The sequence below is a fragment of the Pygocentrus nattereri genome, chromosome 17 (genome assembly GCF_015220715.1).
Source record: "Pygocentrus nattereri isolate fPygNat1 chromosome 17, fPygNat1.pri, whole genome shotgun sequence".
NCBI lineage: Eukaryota > Metazoa > Chordata > Actinopteri > Characiformes > Serrasalmidae > Pygocentrus > Pygocentrus nattereri.
Window position 1 is genome coordinate 1,199,709 of NC_051227.1, and position 23,030 is coordinate 1,222,738.

Sequence of the window (23,030 nt, forward strand, 5' to 3'; positions counted from 1 at the left end):
TCCTTATGTGTGACTCTGTATTCTGGGTTATGTCTGTATCACTCCTTCCCTGGAGTCTCATGACAAAAGACCATCACAATTAGCCGACATATTGCAGATACAGTACTATGCAATAGGCAGTAAATCTCACCTTCTTTGATTTGCTATTTTTTTCTAGGCTTCTTGGTATTGTGTACCAGATCACATCCTCAAAATTGTTATGCATGGGCAAAAAAGAACTGAGGCTCTTTCTCTTACATACACACACATACATGAAATCCATTATATCCTTGATCAAGAAGACGGCCATGATTTACGAGATGCTGAGAGTAAAACAGAAGGAGCGTCATCTGTGACAGAGGGCAATGCTGAAGTCCCTTTGTAGCATGAGGAATACCTTTTACTTTCTACCTTATGCATAAGTCATTATTTCATGACATAACACTCCTTTCATCTGGGTATTGTTTAGCCTATTCACCTCTATTTCAAAGTAAATTCAAAGCACCATTTTTTACACGACCTTAAAAACTCTGCTCTACAAAAAGCAAAAGCTCCGTCACGTTATTCCTGCACAAAACGTGATGTTAATGTGTCACTCGTAGGAATGCGCATGTCTTCCCCTCGCTCGTTTGCTGAAATGAATTCATTGCGCTTCTGAACCGGCTGTTACACATTAATACCCATCAGTATGCACACATACACACAGACACTGAACATTTCAAATGGTTGACTTTACTTCATCATGCAAACACAAAAGGCTTGAAGAAGTTACTTAATAAGATTACGCTCAAATAACTTCCCATGAGATGTAGTTACTTTCTAATTCTCAGCGATCCCCACTTCTGCAGCGACTGAAGGGAACTCAAAGAGATTAATAAACATTAATGGGTAATACTCTTGATTTAGTTCGGTTAAGTTGAATCAAATAATCTTCCTTATATAATGTTTTGGCATCATTATAAACAGGTCATTTATATAAAATTGATTTGGCATTAACAAAAATACATAGAATGCATAAAAGTGACTAGAATCAGCCAATTCTGAGGATTATAACATCACAGGGACAATCACGGGCTGGAGGTTAGGGTACTAGCCCTCTGGCCGGAAGGTCGCCGGTTCGATCCCCAGAGCCATGACTGAGGTGTCCTTGAGCAAGGCACCTAACCCCGGGTGCTGCGGATAGGGCTGCCCACTGCTCGGGGCAAGTGTGCTCACAGCCCCTAGTGTGTGTGTGTGCTCATTAGTGTGTATGTGGGGTTTCACTTCACGGACGGGTTAAATGCAGAGTTGAAAATTCCCTGTTGCGGGACTAATAAGGGTCACTTAATTAATCTTAACAAATATTTGCCATTCTGTTAGCGTTCAAGATCCTAACAGAAACAATTCAAATGCATCAAAACTTTTAATATGTGAGTTTTCTACGGCACAAAAATAGCATTCTGCAAATTAGAAAACTCAAAGTTAACAGAAACCAACAAAACGTTAAGAATGCCGGTTAGCTAGAAGGGAAATTCCACCAATTTTTCAAAATTCATAAATCAGATGTCTAAGATGTTTACACAATCATTCATTGTGGTTTGATGAGAAATGATTCTGACTGAGACATTGCTTTATGTCAGCTTTAAGATAAGTTAAGTAGTGCTTTCATATCGTCTTCAAAGAAAACTTATTTTTCCAGTTTTACCAGTGTTTCAGGAATATCAACATTACATATAAAAATCATAAGACACATGTAGATTCATTGGTGGCTTGGGTGACCCTTGGCTCCACTGTAAAGAGATCCGTGTTGGTAGCTGTCTCTATTATGAATTATTACACACACACACACACACACACACACACACACAGGGTAACACACAGGTGCGCAGCCAGGGTCGCAACCTGGTGTCTTTCCATTTTCACCTTCCGCAGGGCGAGGACTCCCCCCACGGCAGAGTGACTGCGCCACGGTCACAGGACGCTGCATCATTAAAGCTTAAGCGAAAGAAAGCGCATCTCAGCACCACCGGCCAGCTGTTGCGCATCTGGGGCCCAACTGTAAGAAAAAAAGGAGCACGTCACAAGAGTGCCGAATCAGAGCGCAGCCTTCAGATTGGCGCGCGCTACGGACAGCTCCCGGCACTCCTCTCGCGCCGCAGCTCGCGCCCAGCTCGTGCCATCCTGCCCCGCGAAATGGTGAGCACTCTTATTTTCTTTTACATACGGACAAGAAGCGCTCAGCCTGTAGCTTTGACTATAACCAGATCGCTCGGGGCGGAGAGATGCATACAGCAGCGGCTTTTACGCGCACCTGCTTTAGACCCAACGGTTTCCATTCTATAGACCGTTGCGGGAACGTTTCAGAAACGCAGGACGAAATGTGCGCCCTGAGTAGCTCTGAAGGCTAGACGCTTAGAACCGAACGAGTTTGTAGAAGTGTTGGATCTGCGCGTGATAATGCCGCGCGGAACAGGTGGTTCGTTTCATTTTCTTTGAGTTTTCTCTTTTTGTGTAACTGCACGGATCCATGCGGCTCCTTTTCTTACCTAAATGGTTCTTCCGAGTGATGGAGAACGTGTTGTATACGGTTCTATACAGAACCTTTTTAAAAATGCTTCTATACAGCACCAGAAGGGTTCTGCTAGCGTTAGGATTTCCAGCTATGTAACAAGAACGTTTTGGTGCTACACAGAACAATTTTCAAAAAGGCTCCATATACAACCACGTGCAGTACATCTTCAATCAAACTGCAGAGCAACTTCACCACCATGCAAAGAACCACTTGGGCATTAAATGGTTCTACTCTCTTTACCAAAGAACCCTTGAAGAACCATCTTTTTGGCTGAGGAGCTGAGAGAGAGAGAGAGAGAGAGAGAGAGAGAGAGAGAGAGAGAGAGAGAGAGAGAGAGAGAGAGAGAGAGAGAGAGAGCGATAGAGAGAGAGAGAGAGAGAGAGAGAGAGTGAGAGAGAGAGAAAGAGAGAGAGAGAGAGAGAGAGACCGAGTGTGAGAGAGAGAGAGAGAGAGAGAGAGAGAGAGAGAGAGAGAGAGAGAGAGAGTGAGAGAAAGATAGAGTGTGAGAGAGAGAGAGAGAGAGAGAGAGAGAGAGAGAGAGAGAGAGAGAGAGAGAGAGAGAGAGAGCGATGGAGAGAGAGAGAGATAGAGTGAGAGAGAGAGAGAGAGAGAGACAGAGAGCGATGGAGAGAGAGAGAGAGAGAGAGAGAGAGACAGAGAGCGATGGAGGGAGAGAGAGAGAGAGAGAGAGAGACAGAGAGAGAGAGAGAGAGAGAGAGAGAGAGAGAGAGAGAGAGAGAGACAGAGAGAGAGAGAGAGAGAGAGCGAGAGAGAGAGAGAGAGACAGAGAGAGAGAGAGAGAGAGAGAGAGCGAGAGAGAGAGAGAGTGAGAGAGACAGAGAGAGAGAGAGAGAGAGAGAGAGAGAGAGAGAGAGAGACAGAGAGCGATGGAGGGAGAGAGAGAGAGAGAGAGAGACAGAGAGAGAGAGAGAGAGAGAGAGAGAGAGTGAGAGAGAGAGAGAGACAGAGAGAGAGAGAGAGAGAGAGAGAGAGCGAGAGAGAGAGAGACAGAGAGAGAGAGAGAGAGAGAGAGACAGAGAAAGAGAGAGAGAGAGAGAGAGAGAGAGAGAGTGAGAGAGAGAGAGAGACAGAGAGAGAGAGAGAGAGAGAGCGAGAGAGAGAGAGACAGAGAGAGAGAGAGAGAGAGAGAGCGAGAGAGAGAGAGACAGAGAGAGAGAGAGAGAGAGAGAGAGAGAGAGAGAGAGAGCGAGAGAGAGAGAGAGTGAGAGAGACAGAGAGAGAGAGAGAGAGAGAGAGAGAGAGCGATGGAGTGAGAGAGAGAGAGAGAGAGAGAGAGAGAGAGAGAGATTGTAGAAGTTTGACAGTTTCCCGTTTTTAATAATGTAACGTCAGTTCTTTAAATCATACTCAGTTTACTAACATCTGCGCCAGTGATTGCGTGCAACGCCTTGCGGGTTATTGAGTTGTAGCGCACAGGCTTGACTGCGGGTAAACGCAGAGAGCTGGAATGGAACTTCATTAAAGTCGTGCACGCTGTGAACGCGCCGCTAACCGCCTGTGCGCTGAATGTGCTCGCGCGCTCACTCACACTGCTGCGCTTTTGCCCGGTCCACAGAGCGCCATCCTCTCGTGCCAGGACGCGAGCTTTGCAGGGGGCGCGCGCTACGCCTGCGCTTACACCTCCTCTACGCCGCCTCGCGCCACTGTTGACGTTTCCACAGCAACGCTCGCGCCCCTTTGGGACGCCGGTGCCCTGGACAACGCGGGCTGCCAGCACGAGCCGCCACGGCGGGGTAAGAACCGCGCTGTGCCGGGATCAGCGGCGCGAGCGCCCTCCCGCCTCTGACAAACTGGAATGTTTCCATTTGTTTTTTGTTTTTTTGTCCTTCTTCTCCTTAGAGGAGAACTCCACCGATTTTCCAAAGTTTCCACATTATGAAAGGGTTGAGACGCAGCCGAAGTCATTCGGAGTGGTTTGATGTGAAACAGGAGTTCAGGAGAAACTGTTGTGCAGATGTCCACCTCTAAAAGCTCCCTCACACTAAGTTCTTACACGAATCGGCTGATTTATGCTGCCTGCTGTCAGGCACGATGTTTTATGAGAGTTCTATGATGAAGTTTTGGCTTAAACTCTATTTTAATCCATTTACTTTAATCTATTCATGGTGAGTGGGAGGAGGAATACATGCAGGGCATTGTGAGGCATAACAGTCTGGTTTTGGCTCAGTGGTGGTTCTGGATAGTAGATAAAATGGTTATATTGGTGTTGCAGACATCGTGACCCCTGGTTCATATCACCACCACTGTAAAGAAATCTGCATCTGTAAGTTGAGCCCTTTCTCATCAAACCACTCTGAATGGATCTGTTTACTTCTCACGGGCTAAATTATACAGGAATTGTGAAAAGTTGGTGGATTTATCCTTTAAGCTTTGCTGGGGTTCATTTCTAGTTTGTGCTCGAGGACTGTGGAGGGGCTGTATGTAGTCCAGCCTACATACCTGAATAGGCCTATAGTTAAATACATAAATTGGCACTTCTTGGTTATAAACATTTGTTTACAAAAAAAAAAAACTCCTTCTAAGAGTGTAATGCAGTCTTTTCATTTCACTTCTTTCAGCTTTCTCTTTCTACATTGCCAAGCCTATTCATTTCCAGTTAAATGAACTAAATGTACTATGATAAGGGAAAAAAGGCACAGAACTTGCTCTGATTGATCTAAATAGATGGATGTTCTGTTCTTTTGTTAAAGAGTTAAGGGTTAAACTTCTGCCCTTCCCCTCTTCCTTTGATAGACAGTTTTTCAGTGAGCACCATATTAAAATAATCTCCACATGTTTGCTTTTCCTAGACACACAGCTTGGTTATGTGCATACTGTTCTACATGACTCCACCTGGCCTGACCAAATGTCTCCTCACCTCCAAAGGAACAAACAGGTACACACTGCAGCAAAGTCATGGCAATACACTTCAACAGAAGCCAAGGAGTGAATCCTCATGCTAACGTCCAGGTTTCTCATCTACACACAGCTCCAGGACACGCTCATACAGAAGGAGGAGGAACTGGCAAGATTACAGGAAGAGAATTACAAACTCAAAGAGTTTTTGAACTCATCATACGTAAAGTCTCTTGAAGAAAAGTCAAAGGTAAAATGTATTTGACAGTTTACTGAAATTTGTCGTTCACCCATCTATGGTTCACTTACCAATGCAATGCAAAGAGAGAGAGAGAGAGAGAGAGAAGGAGGAAGAGAGAGAGAGAGAGAGAGAGAGAGAGAGAGAGAGAGAGAAGGAAGAAGAGAGAGAGAGAGAGAGAGAGAGAGAGAGAGAGAGAGAAGGAGGAAGAGAGAGAGAGAGAGAGAGAGAGAGAGAGAGAGGAGGAAGAGAGAGAGAGACAGAGATGGAGAGAAGGAAAGAGTGATGATGATGATGATAATAATAATAATAATAATAATAATAATAATAATTATTATTATTATTATTATTATTATTATTATAGCAGCACCTGTTATATCTGTTCTTGCTTTATATCTGTCATTGGCTTGTTTTTCTTGTATATATTGTACTTCATCCTTAATCTCCCTACAAAAGCTTTGGCAATATGGGTGTTAATATTTCTTATGCCAATAAAGCAACATTGAACTGAATTGAAAGAGAGAGAAATGGAGAGAGAGAGAGAAAAGGCGAGAGAAAGAGAAAGAGATAGAGAAGGCGAGAGAGAGAGAGAGAGAGAGAGAGAGAGAGAGGTAGAGAGAGAGAGAGAGAGAGAGGTAGAGAGAGAGAGAGAGAGAGACAGAGAGAGAGAGAGAGAGAGAGAGAGAGCGAGAGAGAGACAGAGAGAGAGAGAGAGAGAGAGAGAGAGAGAGAGAGACAGAGAGAGAGACAGAGAGAGACAGAGAGAGAGAGACAGAGAGAGAGACAGAGAGAGAGAGAGAGAGAGAGACAGAGAGAGCAAGAGAGTGAGAGAGAGAGAGAGAGAGAGAGAGAGAGAGCGAGAGAGTGAGAGAGAGAGAGAGCGAGAGAGAGAGAGAGAGAGAGAGAGAGAGAGAGAGAGAGACAGAGAGATTGTAGAAGTAAATCTAGAGCAGGGATGTTCAATCTTGAGCAAACCTCACTCCACTTGTTTGATCACTTGGTCTCAGTCTTTAAATCATCAGGTGTGCTTCTCTTTTGCTAGAATGAAAACCCACAGCCAAATTGGCCCTTTGTAAACAATGCCAGTCATTCAATATTATATTTCTATTTGACATTATTCGTATTAGGTTCTTCACAATATGCAGCTAAGGATTTCAAAATATCACCATGGTAACTACACATTAGGTTTGGTTCAAGCTAATTTTAGCTCGCTAACGCATCGTGACACAGGGATAATCAAGAATGAGCATTTGTCACAATGAAATATTATCTATTTCTCTCATGCAGAGGCTTTCTGCACAGAGAAACTCAGACACAAGGCAAAGGAAGAGAACTCAACATGAGGAGGGCGATTTCCTTAACCGGAGCCGTTTGCTGCAGGGCGGCAAGGGCAAACGGGTTTGCCGGAACCTCTCTCTGGAGTTCTGCTCGGCTGAGGAGCTGGCTGCCACCCCACGGCTGGACTCCTGGGTGCTGGAGACGCTGGGACTGCAGGATGAGGACACCATTGACCCAGACAGCAGCTTCAGTAGCCCTACGACTGACCACACACCTTCTTTCAACTCCCCAGCCCCAAGCATTGACCACTTCAGCCCTGCAACACACAACAGCACTACCTGCAGTCCTCACACTAACAACCACCGTGAATACGGCTTAACAGACTCCTCAAGCAGCTTCAGCCACAGCATAGACACCAGCACAGAGTACTCAACCCTTGATCCTTCACCTCTGTACACGGTCACAGCTACAGGGTCTCTGGTCACCTCTCTGCCGACTATTGTTCCTACTGGACTCTTCACCCCACCTCGGGCAGCTTCAACTCCTCACCCCTTGCACAGCACAAGCTCAGGGCAGCACTATCACAGCTCCCCCAGTCCACCAGGCGGCGAGGCTATTCTGTTCTCCACACCGCGCACAACACGTAGCAGAGCCGACTTAGCATTTAGCATGTCCTTAAGTCCACAGAGCAGTGTGAAGACACATACTTTCCCACAAGGACAGGCTTTCACCCGTAGAGACTCGCAAGGTGGATGGAACTTCACCTGGGTGCCTAAGCAGTGTTCTTAAAATGAATGAGGAACGACAAGTGCCTTTTTTTTTAAAAAAAGTTGTTATATGACTTCCAGTGTGTGCTCAATAACGATGATTGATGAGAATGGCGACAGGCCGACAGGGAACTAATGACATGCTCAATCAACCACGCCTTAAAACCATATTGTTGGTTGTGTGATGCAAATGTGTTTAGAGTGTGCTTTGATTGAACTGTGATTGACAGACAGGCTTTGTCTGTTCTGTTAGGTGCTAGGCTAAAGTTTAATTATCAATAAACAATCAATCAAGTAAATCATGTTCATCTTCATTTGTTGTAGGAAACTCTGCAAATGGTTAAAAAAAGGTATTCCAATACCAGGCAGGCTTGATATTGATTAAGCAGGATTCATCATAGAGCATTTGATAAACAAAACTTTCATCTTTGCCCTATGACTTTTGCCCACCTCTAGACTGCCTTTTGATTTTTGGCTTACCATGTTCTAGTGTGTGGATTAAAATAATATTAACCAATAATATTACTTCCTACATCACCTATCACTGAGCAAAATGCTTCGCTAGGTCAGAGTCTCTCATTAATGCTGTGTTTCACCAAGAAATCCCTCACAATACAGAGGAAAAAGGTATTCAGAATCCACAAGGACTTTAACGCACTTTTCACAAATGGAGAAGCTGCTGAAGAGCGGCTTTATATGCAACAATAGAGCTACTAAGTAACTTAGTCAAGAAGTGCGAAACTTATTTGTTACGAACGCCAACTCTTTAAACTTTAACGCTGAACAAGCATATCTACAACAATTTTATTTAAGAACGAACCTCTGCTATGCTCTCAGATCAGATGCCTTTTCTTCTCTGATACACCTACCGCAGGTTAACCCTAACCTGTCATTTCTCCTTCACACCTGTCCCTCTCCTTCCCTCCCTTCCCTCGCTCTCTCCCTCCCACTCTTTTTCTCTCCATCAACTCTTTCACTGTTTCTCCCGCCCCTGCAAGACAAAAGAAGGGGGGTGTTATGTCTCAGGGGACATTCCCTCCCTAATCTGTCCCGTAGGTCTGAGATGGGCTGCACCCCCCTGGGGGGTCTAACCTGGGATGCTTCCACCCCTCCTTCCCTCCCTTGCTCAGCCTGGTGCTACCCATTCCTCCCCCAAGGGAGCTGGGGATGGCAGGGAATGTTGGGGCGCCAAAGCTAGCCATGGTGCAGTTAAACGGGTGGTCTATAGTTAATGACACGGTTAAGCCCCCTACAGATGCCCACCAGATTGGAAGGGAGAGGAAAAAAGCAGGTTGGGGTGTTGCAAGAGTCTGGCAAATAACGGGTAACACACACACACACACACAGACACAGAGAGAGAGAGAGAGAGAGAGAGAGAGAGAGAGAGAGAGAGAGAGAGAGAGAGAGAGACAGACAGACAGACAGACAGACAGACAGACAGACAGACAGACAGACAGACAGACAGAGAGAGAGAGAGAGAGAGAGAAATGGAACCCACATGAAATTAACCCACTACCCTTACCTGGTCATTAATGGGTGATTAAATAAGACGAAAATTAAGCCTCAGCCTTTCAGTGTTTTCTCCCATTACGTCTTATTATTATGTTTAACAACGTACAGCTAGATGTTAGTTCAAGTGTTGTAGTGGTGTCTAAAAATTGGCATCTTGCTTTGATCCCTCAAATCCCTTGATCCCTTCTTGACTAAAGTACTTACTATTCCAAAGGGATTACCTTCTCTTCAGGTAAATCTCACTTTCGATTCACTTTGATTCAAATGTATTTGTATAGTGTCTTTTCCACCGATGCTTACACAAAGCAGTTTTATTGAAATCTGGCTCCAAGCCTACTATGCAACAGAGTATGGACAACAACTTTTACAAGCCATGATTATCAGCTTCCAGACTTCTCCAGAAAGGTCAAATATCATTTACTCTTACCAACAATAAGCCCTTACCATAAATCCAGACGAAACAAAGATTGATTTGTTGATAATTGTTATCAAATCAAGAGCAGTAAGTATCCAGAGAAATGTTTGCAGTCATGGAAGAGATTACCAGTCAAGCATCAGCCGAGGTGAAAAAGAAAGCAAAATTCTTATGTACGATTCTTATTTTTAAAGGCCGTGTATTGACAGAAGTCCCACCTAATGCTCACCTATGCGGCAACCTCTGCGATACGTACATGATATACAGTGTTGTCTACTTATGGAGTGCTGTGCAATCCAAATGTTCCCTTTGACTTAGAGTTCATTCATGAGTACAGTCAAAAAGATTGCACTGGATTACTAAGTAAATTAGGAAAAGTATAACATTAACAATGAATCCAAACAGTCTATGCACACATACACACACGGCTGCTGGTTCGCGATAAAACAACATTTGCAGATATGCACTCACATACATATACAGACACTTATTAACTCTTAATGATATGTAAGAATGGATCCACATAATCCCTGCACCCCCCCCCCTGCCCCCGCTATCACTCATCAACTCATCATTACCATCAAATCAGTCACCCACAGTACAGGTCCCAGTACCATCATACTGTACTTACTGTTAATAGCACACTACCTCTGTCTCCTCTAACTTCTTAAGCATAGACAGCACGTCAATGCTGGAGCCAAACACTGGAATCCATGCACAGTTGATTAGTTGCATTAGTATTACAAGTATTCTATTATTCTAATTCTACATATAGCGATGGTGATACCCTTTGCAATGTATTCAAAATGCAGCGGTAAAAGAATAATGTGACATAGCTAAAGAATGGCCTGTATTACTTGTTGGATTACATGAAAGTCTGTCACTTTCACAGAAACATACTTCTGGATCTGTGATTGAGCAAGGTACTCACAGCACACAGGATGGTTGGTTAGATGGCCTTCTGTAACCACAGATTCGCACAAGCCATTTGCACATTGTACATCTCTAGTACAAACTTCTTTAAAGTCAACGTGAATCATGTACCACGACTAAAAAAGAAAAAAAAACAAGAATTTTGGCAATAATTTGACAAACTCTGCTTCATACAACAAAAGGCTTCCAAAGCAAAACGGTCAATTTGATTTCGGGTTATTTTTAAACTCATCCACAAAGCCACACACCTTTCATCTTCTTTCATTATTCACAGCAAAGTCTGGGCTACTTGAAAATGTCTAATGTGCATCAAAACGCTCTTGCCTGCTAAAACACTTCTTTCAAGCGATTGCAACCTTCCAGTGGATAGTTCTTAGAAGAACCATTTCTATAAATGAAATGTGCGAAAGCAAATAACTTTTTTAAAGTTTGAAAGACATAAAAGGTTTTATACCAAGGTTTGTCTTCCCCTAGATTTCTATGCACAAGTCAATAACCATTTCGGAACCTGCCATCCCTCCCTCACCATGGCGACTTTAAGCTGCAACTTCAGTGTATGAAGAAAAGCTTTACAAATGAAGTGTTAAATTTTGACCAGGCAGTGTGTGTGTGCCTCTAATTAAGAGTGCCCTCTTACCAGCTTCCTTAATTGGTCTGGAGTAATACGTCATGTATAAGCCAGGGTGTGCAATGAAATTCAGGCCGTTGGTTGGTTTAATGGTTAATGTGTGTCTATGGAAGTGAGGCTAGAGTACTGACACACAACCGTACACAAACACATACTGGGCCTGACTGCATCAAATACATAGCCTTAATTATAAGGTATTCCCCAGCGGTCATATTAGTACTTTGGAAAGAAACTAAATGGTAAAATCTTGAAATTGCCCAACAGAAAATGTCCAATAAGATATTTTTAAATCTGTGTAGTATATATGTAGATTATCTCTCTCATTGGTTATGACGTCTGCTCTCCTCTAGAGATATTTACATATCGCTGTTGTCCATTTTTGACTTTTTTCCGTTTTTGATATAATTTGTAAATGCCTGTTATTTTTTACACCGTGTGTCAATTTCATGATGAATGAACCAAAAGAAATTGCCCAAAATGACATGGAGAAATGTCTGGTTCCCTTGACTTACATTAAAAGGAAAGCAGGTTTTTTCCTTCTCCTGTGAAGTTACTATTTAGGAGATACGAGGTTTTGTTCCAACAACAGCGATAAACAAATATGGAAAGTAACATTTTACGAATAAGATTGAGGAATTGTATCTTCTCAGGTTAAGAAATTGACAATCAACAAACAACTGTCACGTCTGTTACCTGGCAACCGACCATATGAGAACAGCTGAAATGTAATCGACATAATCAAGCTAGTCAGATTGAGAGCTAACTAACACTACCTAATGCTATAAACCTGAAGTTTATAATGCTGTGACAGCGCTTTGTGCTGTTTTTTCAGAGAATCACCGTTCCCCACTGTTCGATTCACTTTAGCTGAGCTCACCAACGTTATTCCCCCTAATAAACAAGCTCAATAAACACGTTCAGCTCTGTGTCCTCATGATTCACCACCATCACTGTAATATTTCATAACGAGTTTTCATCAACATTACACACAAAGATAATGAGAGGGGATGGTGGAGACCATGTCTGCATAATCTGGGCTTTTAAAAGTCACAAAAGTTAAGGCAGCTCTGGTGTTGGAGTCAGGACAGAGGAAATGTAGGACGTTTCTGTAACACTGTTTTCTTATCTGGAGTTCGGATAAGATTATGAACTTAAGAACTGTTGTTCTGTAATAGCTTCGGTCCCAAATTCAGTCCTAACTGAAGTTGCCATGGTGACTAAGCAAATAAGATAAGATTTCAAACTTCAGATGTTTCTGTAATATGGTCCCTGGTTAACAATGACAGCCACTGTAAAACTGTGGTCTGTAAACCTCGGCTTATAAAGTATACAGATCTGATGTCTGAATTTAAGATATGATTATGAAAAACTAATGTGGAATTAATCTGCACACAAACTCAACCACATACTCATTACACCGCCTAGTGGCCACAACCAATTATCCAACCCTTTGGTTGATGATGGCCGGTCTGATTTCTGAATCAGAGACTTAAATCTAACCCAGAAATCATTCATATAAAATATAACATTCACTTTTGTTCACAATCAAATTTGCATTTTTCACTGTTTTCTTGAAAAGAATCAGTAAACCGATGTGACCAAAGACAAGATTTAATATGACACGTGTTAAAAACCCTCATGTTTTAGCTTATATGGCTTGATCAATAAAACAAACGGTTAAATTAGGGTTAGAACCAACATATGACAATAGATACGCAGGGACAAAGTTGTTCAACAGACTCGCAGTCAGATATACAACTCAAGAAAATCACTTTCCCTTTCATTTACAAATGGAGAATGAAAGGAGCATAGCATCAAATGAAAGAAAAGAACGAAAGAGGGAAGAGAGGGTAAAGAACGGGTCTTCTACAGTTACGCAGGAGGAGGAAGAGAAATAGAAGAAGAGTGATGGAGAATGACAGACAGCAACTGAACACTTCAATGTGAGTGTGTGTTTGTTTGTGTTTGGTGTTCTGCTCTGTGGATCATATTGCTGTTGTCGCGTGGCGAGTGTGTCTGGAATGTGACATTACCACATTACACGACCTCTGTCTCTGTAGGGGGGAGCTCTCACTCTCACACACACACACACACACACACACACACACACACACACACACACACACACACACACACACACACACACACAGATAAAGTCACTCACTTTCAACAGTCATAAAAACACAAACTGAAATGCATGCATAAGTGAATCATTCACACAATCGAATGCTTTCATAAATGTTAGCTCATTGTTTTTTTGTTTATACACAGACACACACACACACACACACACACACACACACACACACACACAGCACTCCATAACCATAGATGCACGTGTCACTTTTCCGTGTGGTGCTCAGCTATTCAGCTGTCAGTCAACTTCACATCGTTCAACTGCCACTGGATAATATAGAGCAAAGTTACTGTCCTGGAATGATTCAAATAATTAGTAAACACACTTCACACCACACACACACACACACACACACACACACACACACATTACTTTATTGGCTGTTTTATAAATGTCATGATATCAGTTATACTGCTACATATAGATTATAGGAGTTATTTATGTTTACTAATTCAACAATAAGCTTTAAGTTTATTTTGATCATCCACGATCTTAAACACACAGACATCATAAAGTTTTACTGGGACGAATTCTAGACAATATGGACACTCATGTGTGTGCATGATAGTGGAATAGAGAGGCAGGAAGTTAAGCAGATGCATCAAATTGTACGCAGGTGTGTTCTCTGTAGAGCATGTGTGCTTATTTTTACTAAGCAAAACACCAAAACATGTATTTTTAGTAATCGGGGCATATGCAAAAGTTAAGATGCCCTTCCAGTTGTCTTAGATCTTAATCAGCTTGATAGACCCTCATTAGCACTGCTTAGCAGATCAATAATTGTCATTAGGAATTTTCAGCTGATGCCAGTTCCATAGTATAATGAATTCCTTGACTCTTCAAAACTTATGCCAAGTTTAAAACCCCATACACTAACATAAGAATAAGTGGGAAAAAAGAAAACAATAACAAGAATGCTGTAAAAAGTGAAAACAAAAAAAGTATTGTTATCAAAAAGTTGTTTATATCTTGTGAACTAATTATGGAAGCCAAATGGTATGGGGATGTGTTTTTTCTCATGGTACTTGATGAATGGAGCCATGTACCAGAAGATTCTTGAGAACAATCTGTTGCCAGCCACCAGGATGAAGAGGATGAGACGTGGTGGACCGTCTAGCAAGACAACGATCCAAAACATACTGCAACTCAGTTGGTCCTAGGATGAATAACACTGGTGGGATGGCCCAGTCAATCATCAGACTTAAATCGAATAGAACATACATTATATGGCAAAAAGTATGTTGACAAATAAACATCACACTGACATGAGCTTCTTGGACATCCTATTCCAAAACCGTGGACATGGAATTGGTCCTCTAATTGCAGCCACATTTGTAGCTCTATCAACCTCTTCTAGAAAGGCCTTCCATAAGATTTTGTATCCATGGGAATTTGTTCCCATTCATTCTAAAGAGTATTTGGGAGGTTAAGCACTGATCCGATGAGAAGGCCTGGCTCACAATAATGTTATAATTCATCCCAAAGGTGTTCGGTAGGGTTGAATTCTGGGTTCTGTGAAGGCCACTGAAGTAACTCCACACCAAACTCGTTTATGGACATTATTTTGTGCCACAGTCATGCTGGAACAGGAAAGGGCCTTCTCCAAACTACTGCCACCAACTTGTCGAGTATGTAATTGTCTAAAATGTCTATGTTTACATTTTAAAATGATCCTTCACTGGAATTAAGGGGCTTGGCCCAAATTCTGAAAAACAAACCTGTCCTGGACCATTTTCCCTCTTCTATCAAACTTTACTGCTGGCACTATGCATTCTGGTAAGTAGCGTTCCCCTGGCATCCTGCAAACCCAGTTTCATCCATTAGCCTGTCAGATAGTGAAGTGCTACTCATCATTCAGTGGTGGCATGCTTTACAGCACCCTAGCCGACACCTGACATTGCGCAAAGTGATTTTACGCCTGTGTACAGCTGCTAGGCCATGACAAACTCATTTCATCAAGCTCCCATTGTACAGTTCTTCAGGTGATGCTGCATCCAGAGGCAGTTTGGAACTCTGAATTTTCCTATGATACGCGCCTCAGCAGTCACATGTCCCAACATTATTGTTTCAAGACTGAGCTGTTGTTCCTTTTCACAATAACAGCACTTAAAACTTAACCGGCGTTAACTCTTTTGTAAGATCCATTCTACTGTCGAGGAATGCATTTACATGCACTTTGTAATTTGATCATAATTGGATTTCTGGAGTTATCTGATACTTCAAATGGTCATGTAAACAGCATAGTCTGATTGTGCATCTGCAAAAAAACAAACAAGCAAGGAACTTGTAGCAGCAGCCAAAACAAAACACTTTTAGAGTGAAGGATCTTCTTCAACTTCTAGATGTATATTCATATATCCCTCGATATCGAAGTTCATGTTTTACACTGTCTTCTTCTGTGAGTTTATTGGCTGGCCTTTTACTTGACTCACATAACCCTGGTGATTCCCATTATGTGTTTACTCATGCATGTAAATGTGTTGATTGGATTACTCACAAAATCCAATTTCCTTCAGGTATTGGAGTAATAAGTGCACTACATGCACTCAGTATGTGACTATGGAGATTGAATTTATACACTTGTAAACAACTGGTGTGGCTGAAACACCTGAGCTCACCAATTAGGACGGGTGTCCACATACTTTTGCTCATACAGTGTACGTAGAAGGACGTGAAGATTCACCAGTAAGCTCCTGGAATCTTCAAGATTAAAAGGGTAGAAGAACGGGCCCAAATTCCCCCCTGAACACTATGAGAGATTAATTCCTTTAACCAGGAAGCACAAAACTACACAGAATTACAAGAACACATAAATAACGTGTATTTCATCAACGTGACATCACTAAAGGGAAGTTAGGCGTGTAAGTATTCTGATAAGGCTATACCAAAGGTCAACATGACTTTTGACCTTCTCTTCCTTGCACCTGCAAGCACACCTGCTCAAGTTAGCACATTATGGAGACACAGTGCATTTTACAGGTTCAGAAAGTTGCCTGTTCTGTAAATTTAGGCATGGATGAGCCCTGAAAGTGTATGTGTGTTAGCCACCTTTAGTCACATCTTTACCCCACTTCAAAACACTACGAATATCGTTCACTACTAATGAAGAATCTAATTCATTGTCTGGTAAATGTAAAGCTCAATTAAATAAAGCCGTCAGGTAAAAATTAACAATGACGTGCTGTTAGTTATGAATGAGGCTTTACTACAGAGTGACAACGGCAAAATCTCGCGTGCTTTGTCACGCGATCGAATCACTGCTCCCTTCCAGTGGTTGCGCGGGGAACTACAATCAAAGAAATCAGAAAGTCATGTAAGCAAATTGCTGCTGTGTTAATGAAATAGATATGTTTTTCTTTAGCTTATCGCTGCTGTCAGAACAAAACCTCATATCTCCGGAATGCTTTGAATAGGAGTCAATGGAACTAGATTTCTTCCAAGTAATTTTGAAGCTTTTGTATTGGTCTAGGTTAGATTTTGTTCCGACCACGGTGACATACAAACACATGAGGCTTTAATTACCTACTATATTAAGATTAGGGCTGAAGTCAGGCGTGAATACGTTACAAGAAAATACAACCCCATTTCCAAAAAAGTTGGGACGCTGTGCAGAATGTAAATAAAAACAAAATGCAATGATGTGCAAATTATTTAAAACCTATATTTCATAAAAAATAGCACAAAACAACATACAGTATCACATGTTGATGCTGAAAAATGTGACTATTTATTTAAAAAATGCCCATTTAGAATTTGATGCCAATAACGTTGCAAAAAAGTTGGGATGGGGCAACAAAAAGTTGTGTAATGCTAAAAAAAAATCACCTGCTGGTTGATTGGCAACAGGTCAGTAACATGATTGGGTATAAAGGATCATCCCAGAGAGTCCTTCAGAAGTAAAGATGAGGAGGGGTTCACCACCCTGTGAAACACTGCACAGGCAAATAGTGCAACAATTCAAGAATGTTTCCCAACATAAAATAGCAAAGGACTTTTGCTTTTCATCATCTGTGGTACATCATAACGTTAAAAGATTCAGAGAATCTGGAGCAATCGCTGTATGAAAGCAACAAGGCTAAAAACGAGTATTTGCTGGTGTTGATCTTTTGGCCCTCAGGCAGCACTAAAATTAAATTAAAAGCAGATATGATGATATCAGCTGCATCCTCGATTCACCCTGAGAAACTTTCAAATCAATTAATTGAATTAGCTTTCTTTAAAATTGATCACACTTTGTCGAAGGAGAGACCGTGCACAGTGAGCTTTGCCATTTTACAGATGCGCCAGATTTAATTGCTTTAGTTCATTTAGAAAGAGCAACAAAAGGAATTTCCTTTCCAACTCGATTAGTGGGCAGTGTAATCTAAACATTTCATTCATTTACTGAAAAAGGGCAAAGACAACAAGCATGGGACTGGACGCCTGACTCTGCACTGCTCAATTTAAATGCACCAACATACCTGAACATACAAGATACCTCTGTCACGAGAGGTCAATCGATAGGGAGGCTAAGCCTTACTAGGTTGCTTTAGGGACATGGTCCCCCAACAGAATGTTGTCAGTGGCAAGGAAAAAAGTCATCATGAACTTTTAAAGTAGAAACATTTTAACCAATTTTTTATAAAAATTGGCTTTTTGGCTCCAGTGGCACAGAGTCGATTAAGCACACCATCCATCCACTCATAGCAGGCACAGATCAAGCAAAGTGACATAGTTTTATTGTGCCATAGTGACAAATATGACATTTTATATTGTCCATTATATAATATTATGTATATATAAAATTATATAACTAATTTACAAGCAAACCCAAGGAAATGATGAGAGATTGATCAATTTTTCTTTTTTTTTTTATCTACCTGGTAAAAATCTGACATGCCTTTGACAGAGCTGTCAGACCTCCTACTTTCTATCTACAGGTTGAGGACTTGAGGGATTTAAGAATGTGTTACGATCAACGTTATGTGATGTTTTCACTGACGCTAACTTACTGTAAACGACTGTGAGCAAATACTGTCCAGAAAGATTAAAATAAAGAATAAAGACATGTCAATAATGTTGTTTTAATCTCTGTCTCTTGTTCTCTCTTCTTATCAATTAAACTATTTGTCTTCTCAGCTAGCAAGCTCATGTTAGTGTTGGCCTAATCCCTCGTCTTTGCAACCAAGTACAAATCTGGTAGGCAGCAATACCGACCATAATTCACTACAAATCATTGTTATAGGTGGATATATTCACTCTATAAGTGCCTCCCATTTCACTCTGTATATTATAGACTTTGAAGAAGTTCTAATTGCTTACTTTAGTAAAGCTTTTGCCTAAAATCCTGTCTTTAGCATCAGTTGCTACCCATTGATGTTTCTTTGCAGAACAGATAAAAAATAGAGCCCCTGCCCCAGTTCTAATATAACTGGCTTATGACTTATGATGTCTGATATGATTGCACAAACCGGGGGTTCCACTTTTCGTATTATGTTAATCAATTTCTGGTAGCAGAGCAGAGGCAGTGCTGCATTAGAACAGCAGCAGTGCCTCCCACAGGCCGTGCCCTGCTATCACAGTGTATTGTGAATGAGAAGAAATTACAGGTGATTTGAACTTCTAGGCCACTTACATTTACAGCATTTAGTAGACGCTCTTCTCCAGAGCGACTTACAAGAGGTGCTTTGTCTATCTGGAGAAAGTATCTTTGCTAGTTACCAACAGGTTAGAGAGAAAACCGGTCCTGAACTCAGATACTGCTAAGAAATAAAAAGTCACTGTTGATACCCAGAGAAAAAGGAATAGAGTTGAACACCGAACAGTGCAATACAATAAAATACAATACATAACTGCGGCTGATTTGATCAGGTGATTTGAACTGCTAGGCCACCCAAAACTGGGCTAGCAGCACCCATGAATAAAGACCTTTTAATGGAAGCTCAATGCTTATTCAGGATGTATCCCTCAAAAACCAATCACAAAAACCTTGTAGCATTCTACAAACACAGACTTCATTGTCCCTTATTGATATACACACCACTGAGAGATACACCAGCTGAAATATCAGAAACACATGTGGCACCTTAATAGAAACACACATAAGGCTGTGTGCTTTGTTTAGTTGAAATTGGCCCTTTGCAAAACCCTCCCAGCTTCTGAGCCTGACATGGAGTCCAAAACCCCATGGAGTTTTCAGTGGCCAAGATTTAAAGGTTCAAGCATAAAATTCGCAGTAATTATAGGGCTTGGAAACACGATGTCATGATACAGTGTCTTACGGTTGATCTGTCATTTTGGCAGGGTTAGTCAGTCTAGGCTGGCTCCCAACAGTTGAATCAAATTAAATCAAATTTATTTGTAGCGCTTTTTACAACGGATGTTGTCACAAAGCAGCTCCACAGAATTCCAGAAAAGACAGAGTTTTAACAAGAATGGAAAAACTGAATGGTTTTCCCATTTGTACCTGGTCATTCTACAGAAACATCCACGTTTCTGCCTATTCATAGGTGTCACTGGCATTCCCAATCCTCAGTGGTGTTACATATAAAGGCATTACCAATCCTCAGTGGTGTTACATATAAAGGCATTCCCAATCCTCAGTGGTGTTACATATAAAGGCATTCCCAATCCTCAGTGGTGTTACATATAAAGGCATTCCCAATCCTCAGTGGTGTTACACATAAAGGCATTCCCAATCCTCAGTGGTGTTACACATAAAGGCATTCCCAATCCTCAGTGGTGTTACACATAAAGGCATTCCCAATCCTCAGTGGTGTTACATATAAAGGCATTCCCAATCCTCAGTGGTGTTACACATAAAGGCATTACCAATCCTCAGTGGTGTTACACATAAAGGCATTACCAATCCTCAGTGGTGTTACATATAAAGGCATTCCCAATCCTCAGTGGTGTTACATATAAAGGCATTCCCAATCCTCAGTGGTGTTACATATAAAGGCATTCCCAATCCTCAGTGGTGTTACATATAAAGGCATTACCAATCCTCAGTGGTGTTACACATAAAGGCATTCCCAATCCTCAGTGGTGTTACACATAAAGGCATTCCCAATCCTCAGTGGTGTTACACATAAAGGCATTCCCAATCCTCAGTGGTGTTACATATAAAGGCATTCCCAATCCTCAGTGGTGTTACATATAAAGGCATTCCCAATCCTCAGTGGTGTTACACATAAAGGCATTCCCAATCCTCAGTGGTGTTACACATAAAGGCATTCCCAATCCTCAGTGGTGTTACACATAAAGGCATTCCCAATCCTCAGTGGTGTTACACATAAAGGCATTCCCAATCCTCAGTGGTGTTACATATAAAGGCATTCCCAATCCTCAGTGGTGTTACATATAAAGGCATTACCAATCCTCAGTGGTGTTACATATAAAGGCATTCCCAATCCTCAGTGGTGTTACATATAAAGGCATTCCCAATCCTCAGTGGTGTTACATATAAAGGCATTACCAATCCTCAGTGGTGTTACATATAAAGGCATTCCCAATCCTCAGTGGTGTTACATATAAAGGCATTCCCAATCCTCAGTGGTGTTACATATAAAGGCATTACCAATCCTCAGTGGTGTTACACATAAAGGCATTCCCAATCCTCAGTGGTGTTACACATAAAGGCATTCCCAATCCTCAGTGGTGTTACACATAAAGGCATTCCCAATCCTCAGTGGTGTTACACATAAAGGCATTCCCAATCCTCAGTGGTGTTACACATAAAGGCATTCCCAATCCTCAGTGGTGTTACATATAAAGGCATTCCCAATCCTCAGTGGTGTTACATATAAAGGCATTCCCAATCCTCAGTGGTGTTACATATAAAGGCATTCCCAATCCTCAGTGGTGTTACACATAAAGGCATTCCCAATCCTCAGTGGTGTTACACATAAAGGCATTCCCAATCCTCAGTGGTGTTACATATAAAGGCATTCCCAATCCTCAGTGGTGTTACACATAAAGGCATTCCCAATCCTCAGTGGTGTTACACATAAAGGCATTCCCAATCCTCAGTGGTGTTACATATAAAGGCATTCCCAATCCTCAGTGGTGTTACATATAAAGGCATTCCCAATCCTCAGTGGTGTTACATATAAAGGCATTCCCAATCCTCAGTGGTGTTACACATAAAGGCATTCCCAATCCTCAGTGGTGTTACATATAAAGGCATTCCCAATCCTCAGTGGTGTTACACATAAAGGCATTCCCAATCCTCAGTGGTGTTACACATAAAGGCATTCCCAATCCTCAGTGGTGTTACATATAAAGGCATTCCCAATCCTCAGTGGTGTTACATATAAAGGCATTCCCAATCCTCAGTGGTGTTACATATAAAGGCATTACCAATCCTCAGTGGTGTTACATATAAAGGCATTCCCAATCCTCAGTGGTGTTACATATAAAGGCATTCCCAATCCTCAGTGGTGTTACATATAAAGGCATTACCAATCCTCAGTGGTGTTACATATAAAGGCATTCCCAATCCTCAGTGGTGTTACATATAAAGGCATTCCCAATCCTCAGTGGTGTTACATATAAAGGCATTCCCAATCCTCAGTGGTGTTACATATAAAGGCATTCCCAATCCTCAGTGGTGTTACATATAAAGGCATTCCCAATCCTCAGTGGTGTTACATATAAAGGCATTCCCAATCCTCAGTGGTGTTACATATAAAGGCATTCCCAATCCTCAGTGGTGTTACATATAAAGGCATTACCAATCCTCAGTGGTGTTACATATAAAGGCATTCCCAATCCTCAGTGGTGTTACATATAAAGGCATTCCCAATCCTCAGTGGTGTTACATATAAAGGCATTACCAATCCTCAGTGGTGTTACATATAAAGGCATTACCAATCCTCAGTGGTGTTACATATAAAGGCATTCCCAATCCTCAGTGGTGTTACACATAAAGGCATTACCAATCCTCAGTGGTGTTACATATAAAGGCATTACCAATCCTCAGTGGTGTTACACATAAGAAAAGGTAACACCAGTGACATTTTTAATGAAAAAGGCATTTTACAAAATGGTTGCTACAGGACATCAAACCACATGTCGTCAATCATAGAATATCCACTAAAACATGTTTAATCTAGTTGTGTACTACTTTGTCATAATTATCTAAGAATAAAGTCGGTCACACCAGTGACTTCAACTGAAAGCTTCATATGAAATCATGAGCTAAATGAGAAAATGTCTGATAATTGAAAAGACCCAGTGGACTTACCGTGTGCTTTTTTTCACAGATCCTCAGGAAGTGGGTAAAAGGAAGTCAAGTGATGTCATCAGTGCGATTTTTATTTTAAAATAAGAGCTTTTAACAAACCAGTCAACATTACCAGTGACACAACTCCTGGGGACAACAACTTTCATATCATTTAATTCATATATTCTGTAGTCATGAAGAGATTATTGCAAAAATTGTGTTTTTTAGTTCAAAACGTGTCATTCATCCTTTACACATGACTGTGGGGACAAGCACTTCTGTGGTGCTTGGAATTCTAGATAATGGATTTAAAGACCAATACTGCTGAATTGACGGCTCAAGAAGGTGAAATTGTTAAAATAACTTGTTTTATATTAAAAAATAAAATGTAACCCTAACATGTTTTTTAGCTAGGGATACAAGAATGGACGTTTCTGTAGAATGACCCGCCTACTTTGCTGGATTAGGCCTGATCTCGAGCCCACGGCGTCACTGAATACGTTGCAAAGTCAATAAAAGCAGTTTCGAACA

General features: G+C 41.5%; 2 protein-coding genes across 2 annotated transcripts in view; one reads left to right on the forward strand and one right to left on the reverse strand.

Annotated features, from left to right (window-relative positions):
- ostn (osteocrin) overlaps positions 1 to 23,030 on the reverse strand; it is a 74,489-nt gene that overhangs the window by 39,017 nt on the left and 12,442 nt on the right. The gene's annotated exons all lie outside the window — the stretch shown is intronic.
- Positions 2,021 to 7,925, forward strand: gmnc (geminin coiled-coil domain containing). The gene is made up of 5 exons (XM_017708861.2): positions 2,021 to 2,154; positions 4,107 to 4,284; positions 5,341 to 5,426; positions 5,520 to 5,636; positions 6,912 to 7,925. Exons 1-5 carry the CDS (start codon positions 2,152 to 2,154, stop codon positions 7,689 to 7,691), a joined length of 1,164 nt encoding a protein of 387 aa, XP_017564350.2. The 5' UTR covers positions 2,021 to 2,151; the 3' UTR covers positions 7,692 to 7,925.

Bases quoted from the DNA above. Each gene is read 5' to 3' on its own strand.
- gmnc (XM_017708861.2), top strand. The intron at 4,285-5,340 runs GTAAGAACCGCG...TGCTTTTCCTAG, and splicing joins GCACGAGCCGCCACGGCGGG to ACACACAGCTTGGTTATGTG. The intron at 5,427-5,519 runs GTACACACTGCA...ATCTACACACAG, and splicing joins ACCTCCAAAGGAACAAACAG to CTCCAGGACACGCTCATACA.